Below are 16,359 nucleotides of genomic sequence, written 5' to 3' on the forward strand. Positions count from 1 at the left end.
ATCCAATCAGAACTGCATCAGCTTTATCACTGCTTTACTGGACCAGAGAACAAACAGCATTCAAAAGGTGTTGTACCTTGGTTATCAGGTGCTTCATGTAGAGGTGCACTGCAATAGACTCCATCAGAACAGCCTTAAAATGAAGTAGTGTGAGGCAGGTAGGTCTGTGGCTCTCTTAGCCATAATTGTGCAGAGCCCTAGCTGTCGTCTCTCCAGGGGAACAGTAGGCAGCTCAGGGGCGTGTTGTTATATTTCACACTTAATGATGTGCAAGGCATCCTCAGCTCTTATCTGCAGGCCTATTTTAGTCACTGACATAGCCTCTAAATTACATAGCAAATGCAGCTCCAGCAGTGTTAAATGATTTATATAACGTTTCCTTAGAACCACAATACTGACAGGTTCATACAAATATCTTGAAAACGTTGTGAAAACATAGATGCGATAAAAAAATAATTTAAAAATAATTTACACCAGTTTTCCAACTTTCTAACTATAGTTAACCATAGATTTTCCAATATGTTTTGCACATGATGTAAGCCACATATTAACATAACACAGCATACAGCTTTTATGTTAACATACTGAAATTATGCGTAAATTAAATAACATTTAGCAGCAAGGTTGTATACAGTAAATCATAATTCATGAATATACATATGCCACCATCTCTCCCATCATTGATCTTATTCCTCCGCAGAGTGGGGTTGCTGTCCGTCTTGATCCACACTCCAACATTATTTAGTGTAAAAACATTCAATGAAATGTTCAATTGTCATATCACATGCCCAAATGTGATGCGGAACATGGTCACTTTATTTTGAACCAGTCACATGCAAACTAAATATTCAGTTTATTTTAACTTCACTTGATTCTATATGAAAATGTTTAATATTAAAACGTAGCAAACGGCTATATGGCCTGATTATGACATCATTCTAAAGCCTTTTAAAAGATGTCTTTCTGTTGAATGATTCAGAAAAAAATAGAGCAGTATCCATCTCTAACTGTTGTGGTCAGTGGGTTGTTGCATAAAATGTCATTATTATGTGTAATGGCCTTGAATTGTCATGATTCTCCAGCAGCAGAAAACTAGGGCAGCATACAGTATTACATTATATAGTATTGCATACATAATTAAAAGAACATCACAACATTGAATATGTTTCTCCATGTGTCTTCTCTTCATTTACAAGATCTACCTTAACTAGTTTGTTTGTTCCACAGTTTAATTGTCTTAATGTGTGTTTAAATTACATTTAAATAGTTTGTTTAAACTTAATATTGCGACTCCAAGTTGAGTGTTACTGTCTAGATGTCTAACTATAATACCCAAATAACAGAGACAGATCCAGGGTATAAATGACAGATTTTCCTAAAAGAGCACTCCCTCAATGCTGTTTAGGAGCTACAACTTTGTATTAAGCTTTGATTTTTAATTTCCTGTGGGGTGAAGTGACCATTCTCAACACCAGAATTTAATTTTAGTAAGTAGGAAAAATCTGTGTGATCTCAATAACGGTGGATAGGATGCCCTTCTGACATATACCCCACTTTGTGATACTGCCTGATAAGTTCAATTTTGAAGTAAAATCTTGCCTACTGTAGTTTAATCAAAAAACTGCTCACTAGCATTGTTGGAATTCTTCAATGAAACCAAAAGGTGCTGGCTGCAGCTTTTGCCAAGCACTATACGCTTCCTAACAATGCCAAAAAGCCTTTTCCAGCAGAGCTAAGAGATAATGATTTCCCCCATGATAAAACAAAGGTTTTAAACGTCTGCTGTACTCACATCAAATTAAGCACATGTCACTCAAAATCACACCATCAGAGATTGAACTGTTACCTGGAATAATGACATTTCATGATTAGCCTTGCTTGTTCCTGAATAATCTCAGTAGAGGTTGATGTAATCCACAAATGCTGTTTTACTTGTCAGGGTAAACGTAAAGGCTGACTGTGTTGCTATTTTGCCAGAATCCAAATTATGTACTCACTGCCTCATAGGGAAATCTGGCCCAGTCCCACATGCTGAAAATTATAAAGCCCAAGGATAAATAACAGCTGACTGTGAACAAAAATGAAAATTAATGATCCAGGTTGGCTTGACAAAGACAGCCACTTTAATTCTTGGGAGCCTTGCTGTGGTAGCACGTTCATTGGAACATGGACATTTTGGCAGCTCCCCGGTGACTTTCACCTGAGCTCAGGGACAGGGAATTATGGCCTCAGCAGGGCCATCTGAAAGCAATATATTTACAGTTCATTATATCATTCCCCACAGGCAGCACAGGGTTTATTATACACTTAAATCTTCTGTTTTTGTAAAAAAAAAAAAAAAAGCATAAATATCCCAATGAAATTCTCTGTTTTTAGAATAATTTCAATTGTTTTAAGATTATACACATGTTGTTTTCAAACCCAGATAAAAACCTGGTCAAAGGTTGATTCTGTCAGTATGATTCTAAAACAGACCAGGCAGATGTAGGAGCATTGGGCTTACAGTATGTGTGAAATCCACATATTGACATCAGAGTGCGCCTATTTGCTCACATACTGACAGTAATTGATCAGATCTATTCACAATCTGAATAATGTCTGAAAATCCAAAATTCTAATTGATTACATTCCAACTCTCACTTGCTTGACATTGTATTGTCTTTTGTTGCAATGTACTAAGACAACAGGAACTACAGTGTGACATAGTCATTCCTTTGTAAGATTATCATTTCTCAAGTAGCTTAATTGTAGTGGGAGATTTCATTGAGGCTCGTACAAAACACACCTATCACAGTGAAAGAGATCAGCAAGATAAATGATAGATTACTAAAACATAATAGGGAATAACCACAAATGAAACAATTAGTTTCATCTATAATTCATGAGAGGTGTGAATGCCACTAGAGAAAAGAGATGCAGATGATAAATTCCCAGTTTTATCTCATGAAGATATTAATACTGTAATTCACATTTAACTGTTCACTGTACTAACAAGACAGTACTGAAATTGTTAGCTCTGAATTATCAGCATTATAAGGCAATCACATGTCATGACTTCAGCCCAAATGCTGCAATTTCTTTCTTTGGTTATGTTTGTGGTGTGACATTCTTTTGATAATAGTGTAAACACAACACTGTCAGTACTTCATTGTTCAGTTAGAGCAGACCATTCAAAATAATAAATGAATAACTCTCTCTGGCAACTTGTACCTGCAAATGAATTTTCTGTCATCACCACGAGCAGTGGTTTCTATTTGCATTTTAAATTCTTCAAAAGTTGTTTTTTTATTATTAATCTCAGCTATAAAACATGGAATGTTTGGAATCAACATCTAATCTATTTATTCAAACCAAGAAAAGTCAACAGCGTGGCTTTGGTTCCATTTAAATTCTCAATCACTGATGTAAATAGTAAGACAAAAATTATGAAGAGGGCTGGACTGAAACATTTTGTGAAGAAAACCACAGAGATATTTACCCCAAGGGCTTTTACTTTAAACTTTGTTTTAACAATTAAACTGGAGAAAGAAGTCAGTGTGACTTCAAGCGTTATACCACTAATCATTCTGTGTTTCACTTTCTTTGGCAGCAATAAGGGATTTCTTCCTAAATTGTCCTTTTGAAGACCTCTACTAAAAATACATCAAATTAAAACATTTCAGTGCCCCAAATTTCCCAGATGTTTTCCATCAGAAAACTTATGTACTCTGTGTTATTTACTATGACAAGTAGCCTGGACATCTCAACTCTTGAAAATATACTCTTCAGAATGACTGAAAACCAGGTTTGCAAGGTATCATCGTGCTCTTCTGAACTTCCTCTAACAACAATGAAATGAAAAACAGGAATAGTGCTGCCATTTTTATGTTGGATCTCATCCACAAGCCAAAACAAGAATGCACTGATAACTAGAAACTCATTGGTACAGCATCTATGGATCAAGTGGGGTCATGTAATCTCCTACTGTCTTTCATCGGCTTGTTTTCTCTCTCTAAGGATGTGTGGGCAACGCACAGGTGATTTGAATCCGAGGAGTGGAGAGAAAAAGCCAAGCCAAGGAAGTGAGAGCAGGGGGCAAATGAATAACACAGAGGCAGATGAATTTACTGCATCCAAAGTGAAAAAACATTTCTTTAGATGAGCAACAGAAATAGACACACTATTAAAGCAGGATGGTTATAAATGTAAACCAATAAAATGTCTCATTCTAAGCTCCATTGCTGCCATTTCAGTAAATATTGTGTGACACTACACAGAGCTGGAATGGGACCACTAATGGTAACCCAGCAACTAAATGACCAACTAAAAGGAAGGTTTTTTAAGAAATGTATAATTTCCAGACATACATATGAATAAATCAATAAATAAAATAATTAGTTTTCTGAGGGAGCTCTTTAAATAATGTCCACATACCTCAGAGAACTTTTCACTAAAGTATTTTCTGTCTAAAACACCTTTATAAGCTGAAAGTTAGAGCACCATTGTGACCAACCAGCTCAAGTCTTTGACCAGGGGGCTATGACAACTCTACTTTTATATAATTTCTAAATTGGAAAGAATAATATTAGTATAACTTCAAATACTGCCTTATGGTCTGTAAAGCCAAGCTGAAATGTACAGTGAATGTATGGCAAGTCTTGTCTGATCTCATCCATGAATTGCTCATTTTCATTCTCAGTCATGACTAATGTGAATTGATCATCAACAACGAAATCCTCGGCCAAGACCATCACTGAGCAACCAAATTAGCAAAGAGTTGGTTTGGAAGAGGAAACCATTGTCAGGATCCTCATGTGCTTAACAAGCAAGTATGAGAAAAAACAATGAAAATGAATGAGGCATATGAAATCATTTGGCAGCAACTTAAAAAATATATATTAAATATAATAAGATTTGTATATCAGGAAGCATTTGCTCAAAAGTCACCTTCCTCCAGCTAAAACATGAGTAAACTATAATGATTGATAGCAGCACATTTTGCCCATTAAGATTCTTGACACCTTTAATTGGAGCAACTATACAATTCGTCTTCCAAGTGGAGTAGATGTGGTACTTTGCTTATAATTAAACAAGGGACATGAGCAATTAGTTAAACAAACATGAGCTACTCAAAAATAGAAGTTAATGAGATGCTGCTTTACTATGACAGAGGAAAATGTTGTATTATAAATGTTGTTATTATGTTGTTATGCAACTCCTCTGACTGGGGGGGGGATCTTCATACCTATTTGCAAGAGAAAGCACAAGGAGAGAAGGGAAACATTTTATATACATGAAAAAGGAATAAAGAATGGTCCTGTCCCCAGGGACATGTTGGTCTTAAGCGTAATGACTCTCAGTGCAGACCTCCTGGGACAAATTGCCACTGACCCCCATGGATTTTCCAGGGCACACTCGATTGGAAATGGACTATTCAATTTCCCACAGGGAGCCTTGCCATTTCCCACGCTATGCATCATTGAAAAGGCATCCACTTTTGGGTTTGGTCAGTCAGACAAAAATATTGACAGAATGTTGTATCAATGGTGCAAGAACTCTCAAGTCCTAATTACAGTTTACTTTATTGTATTTATGTATTAAAGTCAACTACTAAGATTAATAAAGGCTGATTTGTTCTGTTAACTTTGTATATTTCGATCTATGGAGAGAAATAAACTGACTTAAATATTGTCTGATCAGATGCTGATCCAAAACATACAGTTTTGGAATAAAAAATGCTTTTCTGACTTGGATTTCAAAAAGGATGAGCTAAAAAGCTGGCATTTTCTAGTTTTCAACTAGCACTATATGCATTGAAAGACAACAGAAAAGTCTCACAACTCTACACACAAAAGTAATCAAATCCCCAAGTCATCTGAAATAAATAGAAAAATGTTTTAGACAAGTGGAAATACATACATGGAATACTTGACTTTGATTTAGGTAAGAGTTGCACTTGTTTCTAAAATGGTGGATACTGGATAGAACAATGCCTTTGTAATCACCATAATTAGTTTAAAAATCATCATCTGTAATTTGTTTTTATTTGTCTATTATGAGAAACCCATTTGTCACTGCTGTATTGACACGTATTCCTCTCCATATTAAACAGTATACGCTATAATTCCACAATGAAAAGACTGGGCAACAGTCATGGGAAGGACAAATGAATATGTGTTGGAGTGTGAGTGATTCCATATAAATTAGTCACACTGTCTCCCTTTTCTCTAACATGTCTGGAAAGTAACACATTGCAGACTTACAGTGTAATGGGAGAAGATGAATGAACCATTAAAAATGGGGGAAATAACAATCAGCTTAGCCACTGGCTTGCTCTCATAAATCACCTGCACAAAGCAGCACCACAGAACCATACGTCGCTACGTAAACATGTATTGTGTACATTTTTATCTCCTTTCATAATACATACTGAAAGGATACATATGATTTCATACCCTGTACAGTACATCATAACAACACCTGGCAGCATTCCATCAGTGGGGGCCAGTAAAATGGCTATAATACATGATCTAAAAGCTGAACTATAACTAAACAAATAGACATGTAAAGGATGCATTTCACAGTCTACAGCTGAAGTATAAGTATCTCCCTTTTATCTATTTTCTGCTAAGATTCATCCACTCCCTTCTGCAGGCCAAGAAATAGAGTTTTTCATCACTGCAGTCCCTCACTGGCATCGACCAGCAATATTGATCTGGAGCAGATCTCCTTCCACTCTACCTGGGGAGCCAGATGAGCCTTGTTCATATTGATCCAACCTTTTTATTCTACATTCTCCTTCGCCCTTTCTTTAGGTTGGGAAAAAATATATGCTTGTCATCTTTTAGAATAAATAATCTTTGGAAAAGGCATTAATAACTATTAATCTAAAGTCTGATGTTGGATTTTGTTATCACTGATGATCTATATGAGAAGATGGTGGTTCTGGTGAAACCTGCCTCCAACCTCTGTCCATTATGACAGTTCAGAGATGTGAAGGAATGCTACTGCTTATCTGATTCAGGATGCTGGCAATGAAGCTGAGACTGGCACAAAAAGGCAAAACATGTCTATCAGAAAGACAGGCAGGCAGGTCTGATGTATGAAATAAATGTTAGCTTGAAGCAAATAAACCTGTCTGAGAGTTTTTCTTCTTTCCTTCATTACTATATTTCCCCTCTGTGTCTATTATAATTACATGCCTGTTTTATAATCCCACTTTCACGCTTCTTCTTTCCACATAGTACCTTCTCCCTTTCTCTGCCCATTTCCTTGTGCTCATTCTTTAAATGCCTCTCTCTGTCTGCTTTAAGTCCTTCACTCTCTCTGTGTGTCTTCCTGCCTCCCCCTCAGGAGCGGAATCTGTGGTAATGTACTAATCTGTGGAGTTTTAGTGCAGTCTTGCCAATCTGCCATGTCAAGACACACAAATCTCACTCCAGGCAATTACAGGCTCTGCACTGCAAAGGAGTCTTTCCCCATCTCTCTCTGTTGCAGTGAAAACTGCCTCTGTGACCCATCAAGTACAATTACCTTGTTTGTAACAAACACTGATGGCCCTGGGGTGGTATATGGAACAGGTGAGCTAGACAGTGCAGGCATGAAAGAGGTCAATTAGCATGTAGTAAGTAAGCTAACAGTGTGCATGAAATCTTAATGTAATAATGTTTGTTTGGACAACCTGTGCCGTTGAGCCCACCAAAAAAACAAGGAAACCAGTCCCTTATCAAGCTGCCTACATACAAAGTCAATATGGATATACTAGAAAATCTTGATGGCCTAACAGTTTTGAGAAATGGTCAGCAGCAGTTGAAAAGTTTCCAAAGGCTCTAAATATGTAACTCTATGTTGGCCAGTGCCTGTTTCAAACAAACACTGAAGCACATTTTTCAACTTTGCTGTAATCTTAACATGTCTTTTTATCATCAGTTACTCTGAGTCATATTCACGTTTCTGATTTAAGTGAAAGTTTGATGACATGAAGGCACTAAAGCCATGTTTCGACAGCCATTGGCTTCTCTCTTTGTAGAGAGGCAAGGTGGCTTTGGCTTGTAATGTGGCGCTCCCATAAATTTAGCCTAGATCTCGGGATCTTTTTTCAGCTTTCTACACCAAAACCTGGGATACTATGTTATTGTAGTGACATTCAAAAATAAGCTGCTAATCAGATAAGCATAGCAGTTGGTTGGGTCCCAACCTGGCAACTGGGACCCCCTAAAGAGGTCCCATGATAAAATTAAGGGGTCACAAGATGAATAACAAGATAGGACTAAATCAAAAACATATTTCTTCAACACAAAGTTTTACTTCTTTTCTGACTTCTCTATTATTCATTTTATCATGTGAAGTATTGGGTAGTTTTACCTCTTTAGGCCTCCAAAGATTATTGAAGTGAAAGAATAGAGTAGAGAAAATAACTTTGGTTTAACAGTGTATTACTCATAGACATATTAAACCTGTGATGAGGGGTCACACAAAGACATGCTTTGTTTTAAGTGGATCCAAACATAAAGATGCAGTAAGCTTCACATAACAATCTGTGTCAATTTCAAGTTAATTCAGAGTTTTGAATGATGCTGTTGATGTGTTTTTACAACATAGCATTGGTTTGGAAATTAAGTCTTTCTGCTAGAGTTTAAAAGGCAAAGATGCTCTGATCCTACTTCCCCTCTCCTGATAGCTATTCTGATACATAAACTCAGGGAATTAGTCAATACTGAGTATTGATCAGTGCTTATTTTTCTATTATAATCTGCATTCCTCACCGTGTGAAAGTGATTGTGATCATTCTTCACTAATCAAAGACTACTAATTAGACATCACCAGCTGTGCAACTACATGATCACATCCTGTCACATCTCACTAAAATAGATATGACAGTTATTCATCACACTTTCCCACTCACTCTGGCATTAATCATGTTTTTCACACTATTGTTATGATGGAACATGAGTAATTATTTGTGTGAAATTAGTTTTGACTCAATGCATGTACATGCTGCCACTTTATTGTTTCTCTAGTCTATGAATTATTTTTAGATGGAGCAACAATTACACATCTTAGCAGCCCTGAGGGGTCTGTTGCCTGCAGCTAATGAGGGTGTTTATGCAGATAAAACTGTAAATCAGTGTTTGTTAAATTTGTATATAATTTTTACATTTTCAACATAGGGATATAAAGATATCTAAGGCAGGAGCCTGCTTCCTTTTACAGTTCAATGAGTGTTGTGCTAAGGGATGAGCTTTGAAATTTATGCCGGTCAACAGGAATATTTGCTTAACCTTGCAAAAACAAAGGTATACTAAAATACTTCTTGAGGACTTCTCAGCAAAAGCTTTGCGCAGATGTGAAGAAGAATTGTTGCTGAGACCTAAAACCTGGAACTGAGCAAAGCTGTAACACGGTAAACATTTTCCCACACCGCCATGTTTATAATTTCTTAGTGAGTTTCTCTTAAAGAGCTTTTTAAATATGACAGAAATTGCAAGGTAACACATAAGTAATAAAGGTGGGTCCACGTCTTTCCATAAGCACTCGGATTCTACTTCACTCATATTTTGGAAGCTTTGCCTGGTGAATAAGACAGGCTGTATATAGGATGTCTTTATAAGAACATAGTTTATAGTCACAACAGTAAATCTGAGTTAACGAGGTAGCTTCTTAGGCCACCAAACGTAATAGCAAACTAATCTCGGAACCAAAGACATTTTATTTTGCATATTATATTTTCCCAGTCATTTTCTGATTGGGAAAAAGAAAGAGCTACTGATTTGTATGCAGTATGAGATTCAGTCAGGCTCTTAAGTTTGGGGTTCTCAGACCAGATGGTGATGATGCTACCCATATGCCAGGACCTAGAGATAAACCCAATTGAGTTTTTGTCGAAAATTCTGAGTCAGCTTCTCAAACAGCACTTCCACTGACATTTTACATAATGAGAGTCCAGATGACCACTCACTTGCAAGGTGTTATTATCTCTGAGTATGCCCTCCAGGAGAAGTATGAATCAAGACCGTCAGAAATGAGCACTCGGTGCCACCCTCACTAAAGGACGTCTTGGTTTAATATAAATCTACCTCACAGGTTAGCAGTCATTTAAAAAGAAATTACTGCAACCACAGATATGCTTAATATCAAGGGTTAAAGCTGAGAAATTGTAATCCTGGGGGAGTAAATGAAGCTTAAAGGATTTCACTGACAGTCTTCCAGGTTTCATTTGAAGCTACAAAAGCAACATCTGTTGTTGATTCAACGCACACCACATGGTATCGTGTAACCTGCCACATAAAGAAGGCAGACAAGTCTTGACAAGTTGCACTCTGACATGCCGTTCCACATTATTTTTAAAAAAACTTGTTGCGTTTTCATTGCAAAGGTGCCATGTGCTTCAGATGGGCTTCTCTTTGGTTACAGCTAGCAATCTAATCTTTAGCATCTCTATTAGACACTGAAATCTAATCACGCGCCCAGAAAATTGCAACAAATACATGTAAGGCTTTAAGATTTCACACCCCTTTAAGCTAAAAATGACGCTATGAATATCTTTCATAAGAATACTGTGACAAATATTTCCATAGCTTGTCATAATAGTCATTATTTCTAACTGACATGTACCTGTGGAGTTTCATGTATAAAAGTATGTTGCCATACCCTGACAACCGGCAAATGTTAGCTGTCATATCACAAACCTGTCAACCTAACTGTAAAGTAACAAGGGAAATGTGGAACCCATGAGCAACCCAACCAAACCCCTTATACACAAGCCCAAGTGGAACCAACATGCACTGCTCTGCCCCATTTTCTTCACCTGCTCTCCATGGTGCACATACGCTACTTTGACAGTTTTAAAATCAATTGACATTTTCATTTGGTAGCTGTAAGATGACATCAAAGTCACTACAACGTGAGACTTGGATACACATTCTAGTTGCAGCACAAGTGATATAGTGTTCTCTTTAGGAACAACTGACTTAAGAAATTTCCCAGCCAGTGTTGATGATGGCAAGTGTAATCCTTACAAACAAATTACAGAGAATAACGATTCCCCAGTAAGAAGCTGGATAGCAGAATGAAGATTACAAATGACTTTATATACAACTCAAAATATTCAAAATGCATATATAGTAGCCTGCCAGTGTTGTGAGCAAGTGTGTGAGTTAAAGTATCCAAGTATCTAGCTCTATCTAACTTTGGTCTATTATGACCTTTGCAGTTATGCAGATGGCCAAACTTTGCATAATATTGGACTCTAAAGCATCTTACTGAGCTTGTGTTGAAGTAAACTGGTACTTGAAAATCCCACATACTGTATGTCAAGTGAGGCTTTTTCAATGTCTTTCACTGACCTAAACACACTCCTACAGCTCTTACTCACTGAGCTGTGCTGAATCCCAGCTTAAGTACTATCAATTACTGCACTATGCCATAAGAAATGCAAACATATGCACATCTCCTTACAAGATGCTTTATCTTCAGGGTTAAGTCAACATGTCTTGGATTAGATGCAATACTGCACTTGTTTGGTGTTTCATGATGTTGGTTGTGTCATGGACATAGAACTGTACAGTTATTCATACTGTATGCACTATTCTAATGCAAATATACCACTATGTGTAGAGCAAACAGTGGTGATGGTATTGTTTTTGTCTCATGTGGCTTGGTTTTTATTCATTAAACATGAAAAGATACATAGATTTATCAAAAACATACATACACACACACACACACACACACACACACACACACACACACACATACATGCCAACTGTATGCATATTTACTGTTAAAATCCACAAACCACAGTGGATTTGTATGTGTGAGAACATGACTAATATCCACAACCTGTTAACCCATAGGCAATAAAATTGTCACATTTGATAATTTGATAATTTCCGTTTCTACATTAGTTCATGCAAATCTAGCCGAAAACTATAAGATACAAATAAATGCCAGCAAACCTAAACAGCAGAACCTTTGCAGAGTGAAACTGACTGCTGGTTATGAGACTTCAGTTACTATCTGAAGACTTCTATCAGCCTTACAAGGAATAGTGCACTGTAAACACCCATTTAATGTGACATGTAAAAAACAGCACATCAGGTTCAAACAAACTAGCAAAGGGATCCGCTTGTCCACCTCACAAAAGTCACCGGGAATGTGCATGGTAAAATGAAAAGGGATAATTTCCATCTTTAGAAAGTGAAAGTAATTACATTAGAAAGTATACTAATTTAGAAATAGCCCAGTTGTACCTGTAAGCCTGCCTGCACAGCCTGCAGTTCCTCTTAAGCTGCAAATGGCAGTTTATTGTGATGACAGCAATTAAATACCCTGTGATTTGTGTGCCAGCGGTATTATGACTTATCCTACTGTATGCCCTGCTCTCTAGAGCTGGATGGAAACGAGGTTTTAGGAATCCAGTGTCAGTACGCCAGCTGAAAGCAGCACACAGAAAATAGCCCATCCTCAAGGGACCAGCCATGAAACAGTAGATAAACCATACAAGTGGTTAACGTGATACAGGAGGACCTCAGGGGAGCTAACATAATACACAATATATAATATACTCTCAAGCTTAAAGCAGACAATGAATACAGGCACTGTCCTCACTCCTAGATTTAATGCTTAAGTGGGGATATGCGTTTGTGACCACACAGTACAGTACACCACTGGGCTGACTAGGTTTCACACTGTACAACACAGGGGACAACTAACCATGGCCCAAATTAGAAGCAGTGCGCTCAGATTTGTGCCTCATCAGCATTCTCTCAATCTCTCCCTGTGGCTTTCCTTCTGCCACATCTGAGCTAGTTGTTTGGTCTAATGTAGTAAAAACCTGTGGCTTTCAGATGAAGCCATATAGTGTACACTGAAAACACCAGTCAGCATCAAGTGTGTATTAGGGGTCTAAAGGGGGTTTAATAGTCCACTATTTGACTTGTTAATTAGTGTAAAACTACTTTTTGACACTAATGGCAGAAATCAACTAGTCAAAGGCTGTGTTCGGAATCGCATACTAACGTACTATTCATACTAAGTATGACGTCAAATTGAGTATGTAGTGCGTTCCAGCTGCATAGTATGTGGATTTTGTGTACGCGAGAAATGCCCAGATCTATACTAGATTAGCAAGAATTTCTGAGTATGCACCGTGAGCTTACTGCACATACTCAACCACCCCAAAATGCATTGCGGCTGTTGGTGGACTGCGAGGTAGACGGTTCAAGCACCACACTGTAGTTTTTTTTGCTTTTTTACAATTTTTGTATGCTATTTCATTACTAAATTCACTTCTGTGAATTTGTGAGACTCCAGTGTTTTCGGAGTTGAGAAGCTCCACAAGTGCCTACGGGGATACTTAACAAGCCAGCCGGTCAGTCCCTTTCACAGACCCCTCTTGCCCCACAGTCACACAGACCACTGCAGCCAACACAGCAGATGACTTCAGCAACATTTCTATCTACTGTATCATATTTATTCTGTTTAGTTAAGCGCTGCTTTAGGTAAACTTTACAAGATAACGTACATAGCCAGAGACAAATGCTAAGATAGCACAATGCCATCCTGACTCATCCTCCTCCTCATCCTGGCTCTTCTCACTTGCAGTCAGGTGATGCAGAGAAGAAGTATTGCTTGAGTATACTTCAGTGTGAACAGTCTACTGGTAACTGCATACTTGATCGTTCATTTAGTAGGCAGTATGCAATACACATGTTAGTATGTGATTTTGAACACAGCCCACAGATATATACAGAATATTTTTAGCAAGTATCACCATGTAACATGTACTGTATGGTACAGAAAGCAAAATGCCATTGCATTGAAAAATTGGCATTTGTGTTTACAGAATACCAAATGCAAAGATCATTTCTTATATTATTTTATCAATGACAACTAGTCTGTTAGTCCAAGGATTTTGCTAAACTTGATGACTGCAAAAATATTAACTAATTCAAAGTTCCAAAACTTTGAACAAAAGTTTTGATTTTCTTATTCAAATCAAACATTTAAAGTGGAATAACATTTGTTATATGTATGTCAAATATATGTGTAATGAAAAGTCAACTTGTATGCACCCATTTGCAGAACCATAAGCAACCAGTAGGATTGTGGAAATGACACTTACCTTAGGATATGGAAAAATCAATCTCTCCATTTTATAATGGGGAATGGTTTCATTTGTGTGCGTGTGTGTGTGTGTGTGTGTGTGTGTGTGTGTGTGTGTGTGTGTGTGTGTGTGTGTGTCTATGAATGATATTCATGTATATATGCCTGCAGCGTAGACTTCTAGCAGCAGAATATCTGACATTACAATAGCTGATTCCTGTTCATACAGCATAAAGTAAAGGCTCACACTGTACATCCACAGGGCAGTTTGAAGACTTACCTGTTTAGATGATGCTTCACAATGATGATAAGAGATAGCATTTAACATAACACAATATTTTCTATTTAGTGTAAAGAACTAGAAATGTTCCAAAACTGCTTATAAGAATTTGCGAAACTAGAACTAATAACATAGCAAATGTCAAACAACAAGAGCAAGCAAAATCAAAGAAAAAGTTATTTCAATATGCAAGTGGAACACTTGAACGTCTTAATGGTAATCAATACTTTTCAAATTTGAAGTTGTGAAGCATTTTTACATGTCATTCTCCAATTAGTAAACCACAGACGTTCAAGTTTCCCACACTTCAGTAAGCTAATGATGACTTGCTAAATTTGGCTTTACTTCAGTAACCAACTTGAAAGAATCAATGTTTTACCTTGAATGCTCAGTAGGGACCTTAGAAGCCAAGCTTCCCCTCTCTGCCCTGAGGAAGAGAGTCAAATGGCAAAGATCAGAAGTCCACTTACCCCACAGGGAGAAGATGTGAGGATCACAGCCAGGATGGGAGGCCCACAACACTATGATCAAGCCTCACCCGCAGCCCCAAAACCCATTATTTGAACAAAAAGAGTGTAGTTACCCCTGAGTGGTGGTGGTGTACTGGAAATAGGACAGCAACTATTGTGTTCATAAGCCCATGTGAGTCTCATTTATGATTCCCATGCATCCAGCAGAAAAGAAACAGGTGACACAGCTTTAAACGTGTGTATGCAAAGCAAAAGCAGCACCTACCTTGAAAAAGCTTTCACTAATAGTTGAGAAAGCAATTTAAAAAATGTCAGTGACTTTATATACTTCATTTAGCATGAGTATATAATGCCACACACATTGATGTCATAGTTTAATGAATTCAGAGAATTAAAAGGGTAGTACCTTTACTTTTACCTATGAGATTTGATGAAATGTTCCATGAAGAAAGCAGATTCCAGACAAAAAGGGAGAACAAAAGGAGAGGAGACACCGATAAGTGTCATGGTCAAGTTGGAAAAGGACAGGCGACGGGAGAAAGAGGCTTGATGGCTACAAACATAAGAGAGGAAATGTGTGACAGCAAAAAGGGGCTAACAAAGGAAAGTGGAAAGAGATGAACAATGCTTCACATCGCTGCTCTTCTGCATGATAAGGATTCGCTGTAGCCACACAAATGAAAAGATGAAGATAGAATGGACAGACTGTCTGTGCAGACGCTCAACACACAACATGCATTACAGAAGCAAGGGCAGGTGAGGATTAGCTTAAAAATTCAGTAAGCTATTTCCCACCACCATGCATTATATCCTAATAATGTTAATACACAAGTCCTTTTACTTGAAGACCATCATCATGAAGCATCAGAATGTACAGTAGATGTGAATAATTAAAAAGGGAAAAAAATAAGGAGAGAAATGACACACAGCTACCCAGCAGTGGGGAGTAGAAAGCCAAAAGAGCTTGAAAAAGGGGTCATATGAAAAAATAAATACATTTTTTTAAAAGTCACTGGGAGAATGAAAATCAACTAGGTCATTCAAAATAAGTGAAATGACAGCCCATATCTGAAGCTTCAAGCCTTGGCATCGGACAAGAGTTAGAGGCGCACACATTTCTGAGCACAATGGGAGCAGGAGGGATAATGGAGGAATGACGGGAGAAAGGAACAGAGCTCATACCTTGGTCGCCCATCATCAGGTGTGCCACACCTTAAAGGAAAACAAGAGCACAGTCAGCAGAGAACAAGGGTTCACGGGAAGCTGTGTGACACTGACACGCAGGCATCTCTTTCAGAGCAGATGTCTGTGTTACTCGAGGAGTGCTGGGATAGGGAAGAGCGGGACGGAGAGAAAGAGGAGGATGCACAGACAGGGTTAGCATGATGAGCATTTAGTCAACCAAAGCAAGGTTGCAATGCATCATCAGCCACTTACTAGTCATCATTCAGAAATCTAAATTCAAGTTGACCTTTTGACCTTTTTTTTTCTCCTCTAAGATGAAAAGTACACAGACTATCACCC

At 37.8% G+C, this 16,359-nt stretch overlaps 1 protein-coding gene across 45 annotated transcripts in view; it reads right to left on the bottom strand.

The window, feature by feature from the left end:
• LOC122884291 (neurexin-1a) overlaps window positions 1–16,359 on the bottom strand; it is a 252,116-nt gene that overhangs the window by 215,150 nt on the left and 20,607 nt on the right. For 17 of the 45 annotated variants that reach the window (XM_044214026.1, XM_044214023.1, XM_044214019.1 and 14 more), the window contains 3 exons: window positions 16,018–16,047; window positions 15,242–15,253; window positions 14,745–14,792 (listed from right to left, as the gene is read on the bottom strand). The exons of 4 other annotated variants lie outside the window; for them this stretch is intronic. In XM_044214026.1, coding sequence (XP_044069961.1) covers window positions 14,745–14,792; window positions 15,242–15,253; window positions 16,018–16,047 — 90 coding nt within the window. The remainder of the gene's footprint in view (window positions 1–14,744; window positions 14,793–15,241; window positions 15,254–16,017; window positions 16,048–16,359) is intronic. 24 more of the 45 variants (XM_044214036.1, XM_044214033.1, XM_044214037.1 and 21 more) reach the window with 3 other exon arrangements.

This window comes from Siniperca chuatsi, linkage group LG11 (assembly GCF_020085105.1).
Source record: "Siniperca chuatsi isolate FFG_IHB_CAS linkage group LG11, ASM2008510v1, whole genome shotgun sequence".
Taxonomy (NCBI): Eukaryota; Metazoa; Chordata; class Actinopteri; order Centrarchiformes; family Sinipercidae; genus Siniperca; species Siniperca chuatsi.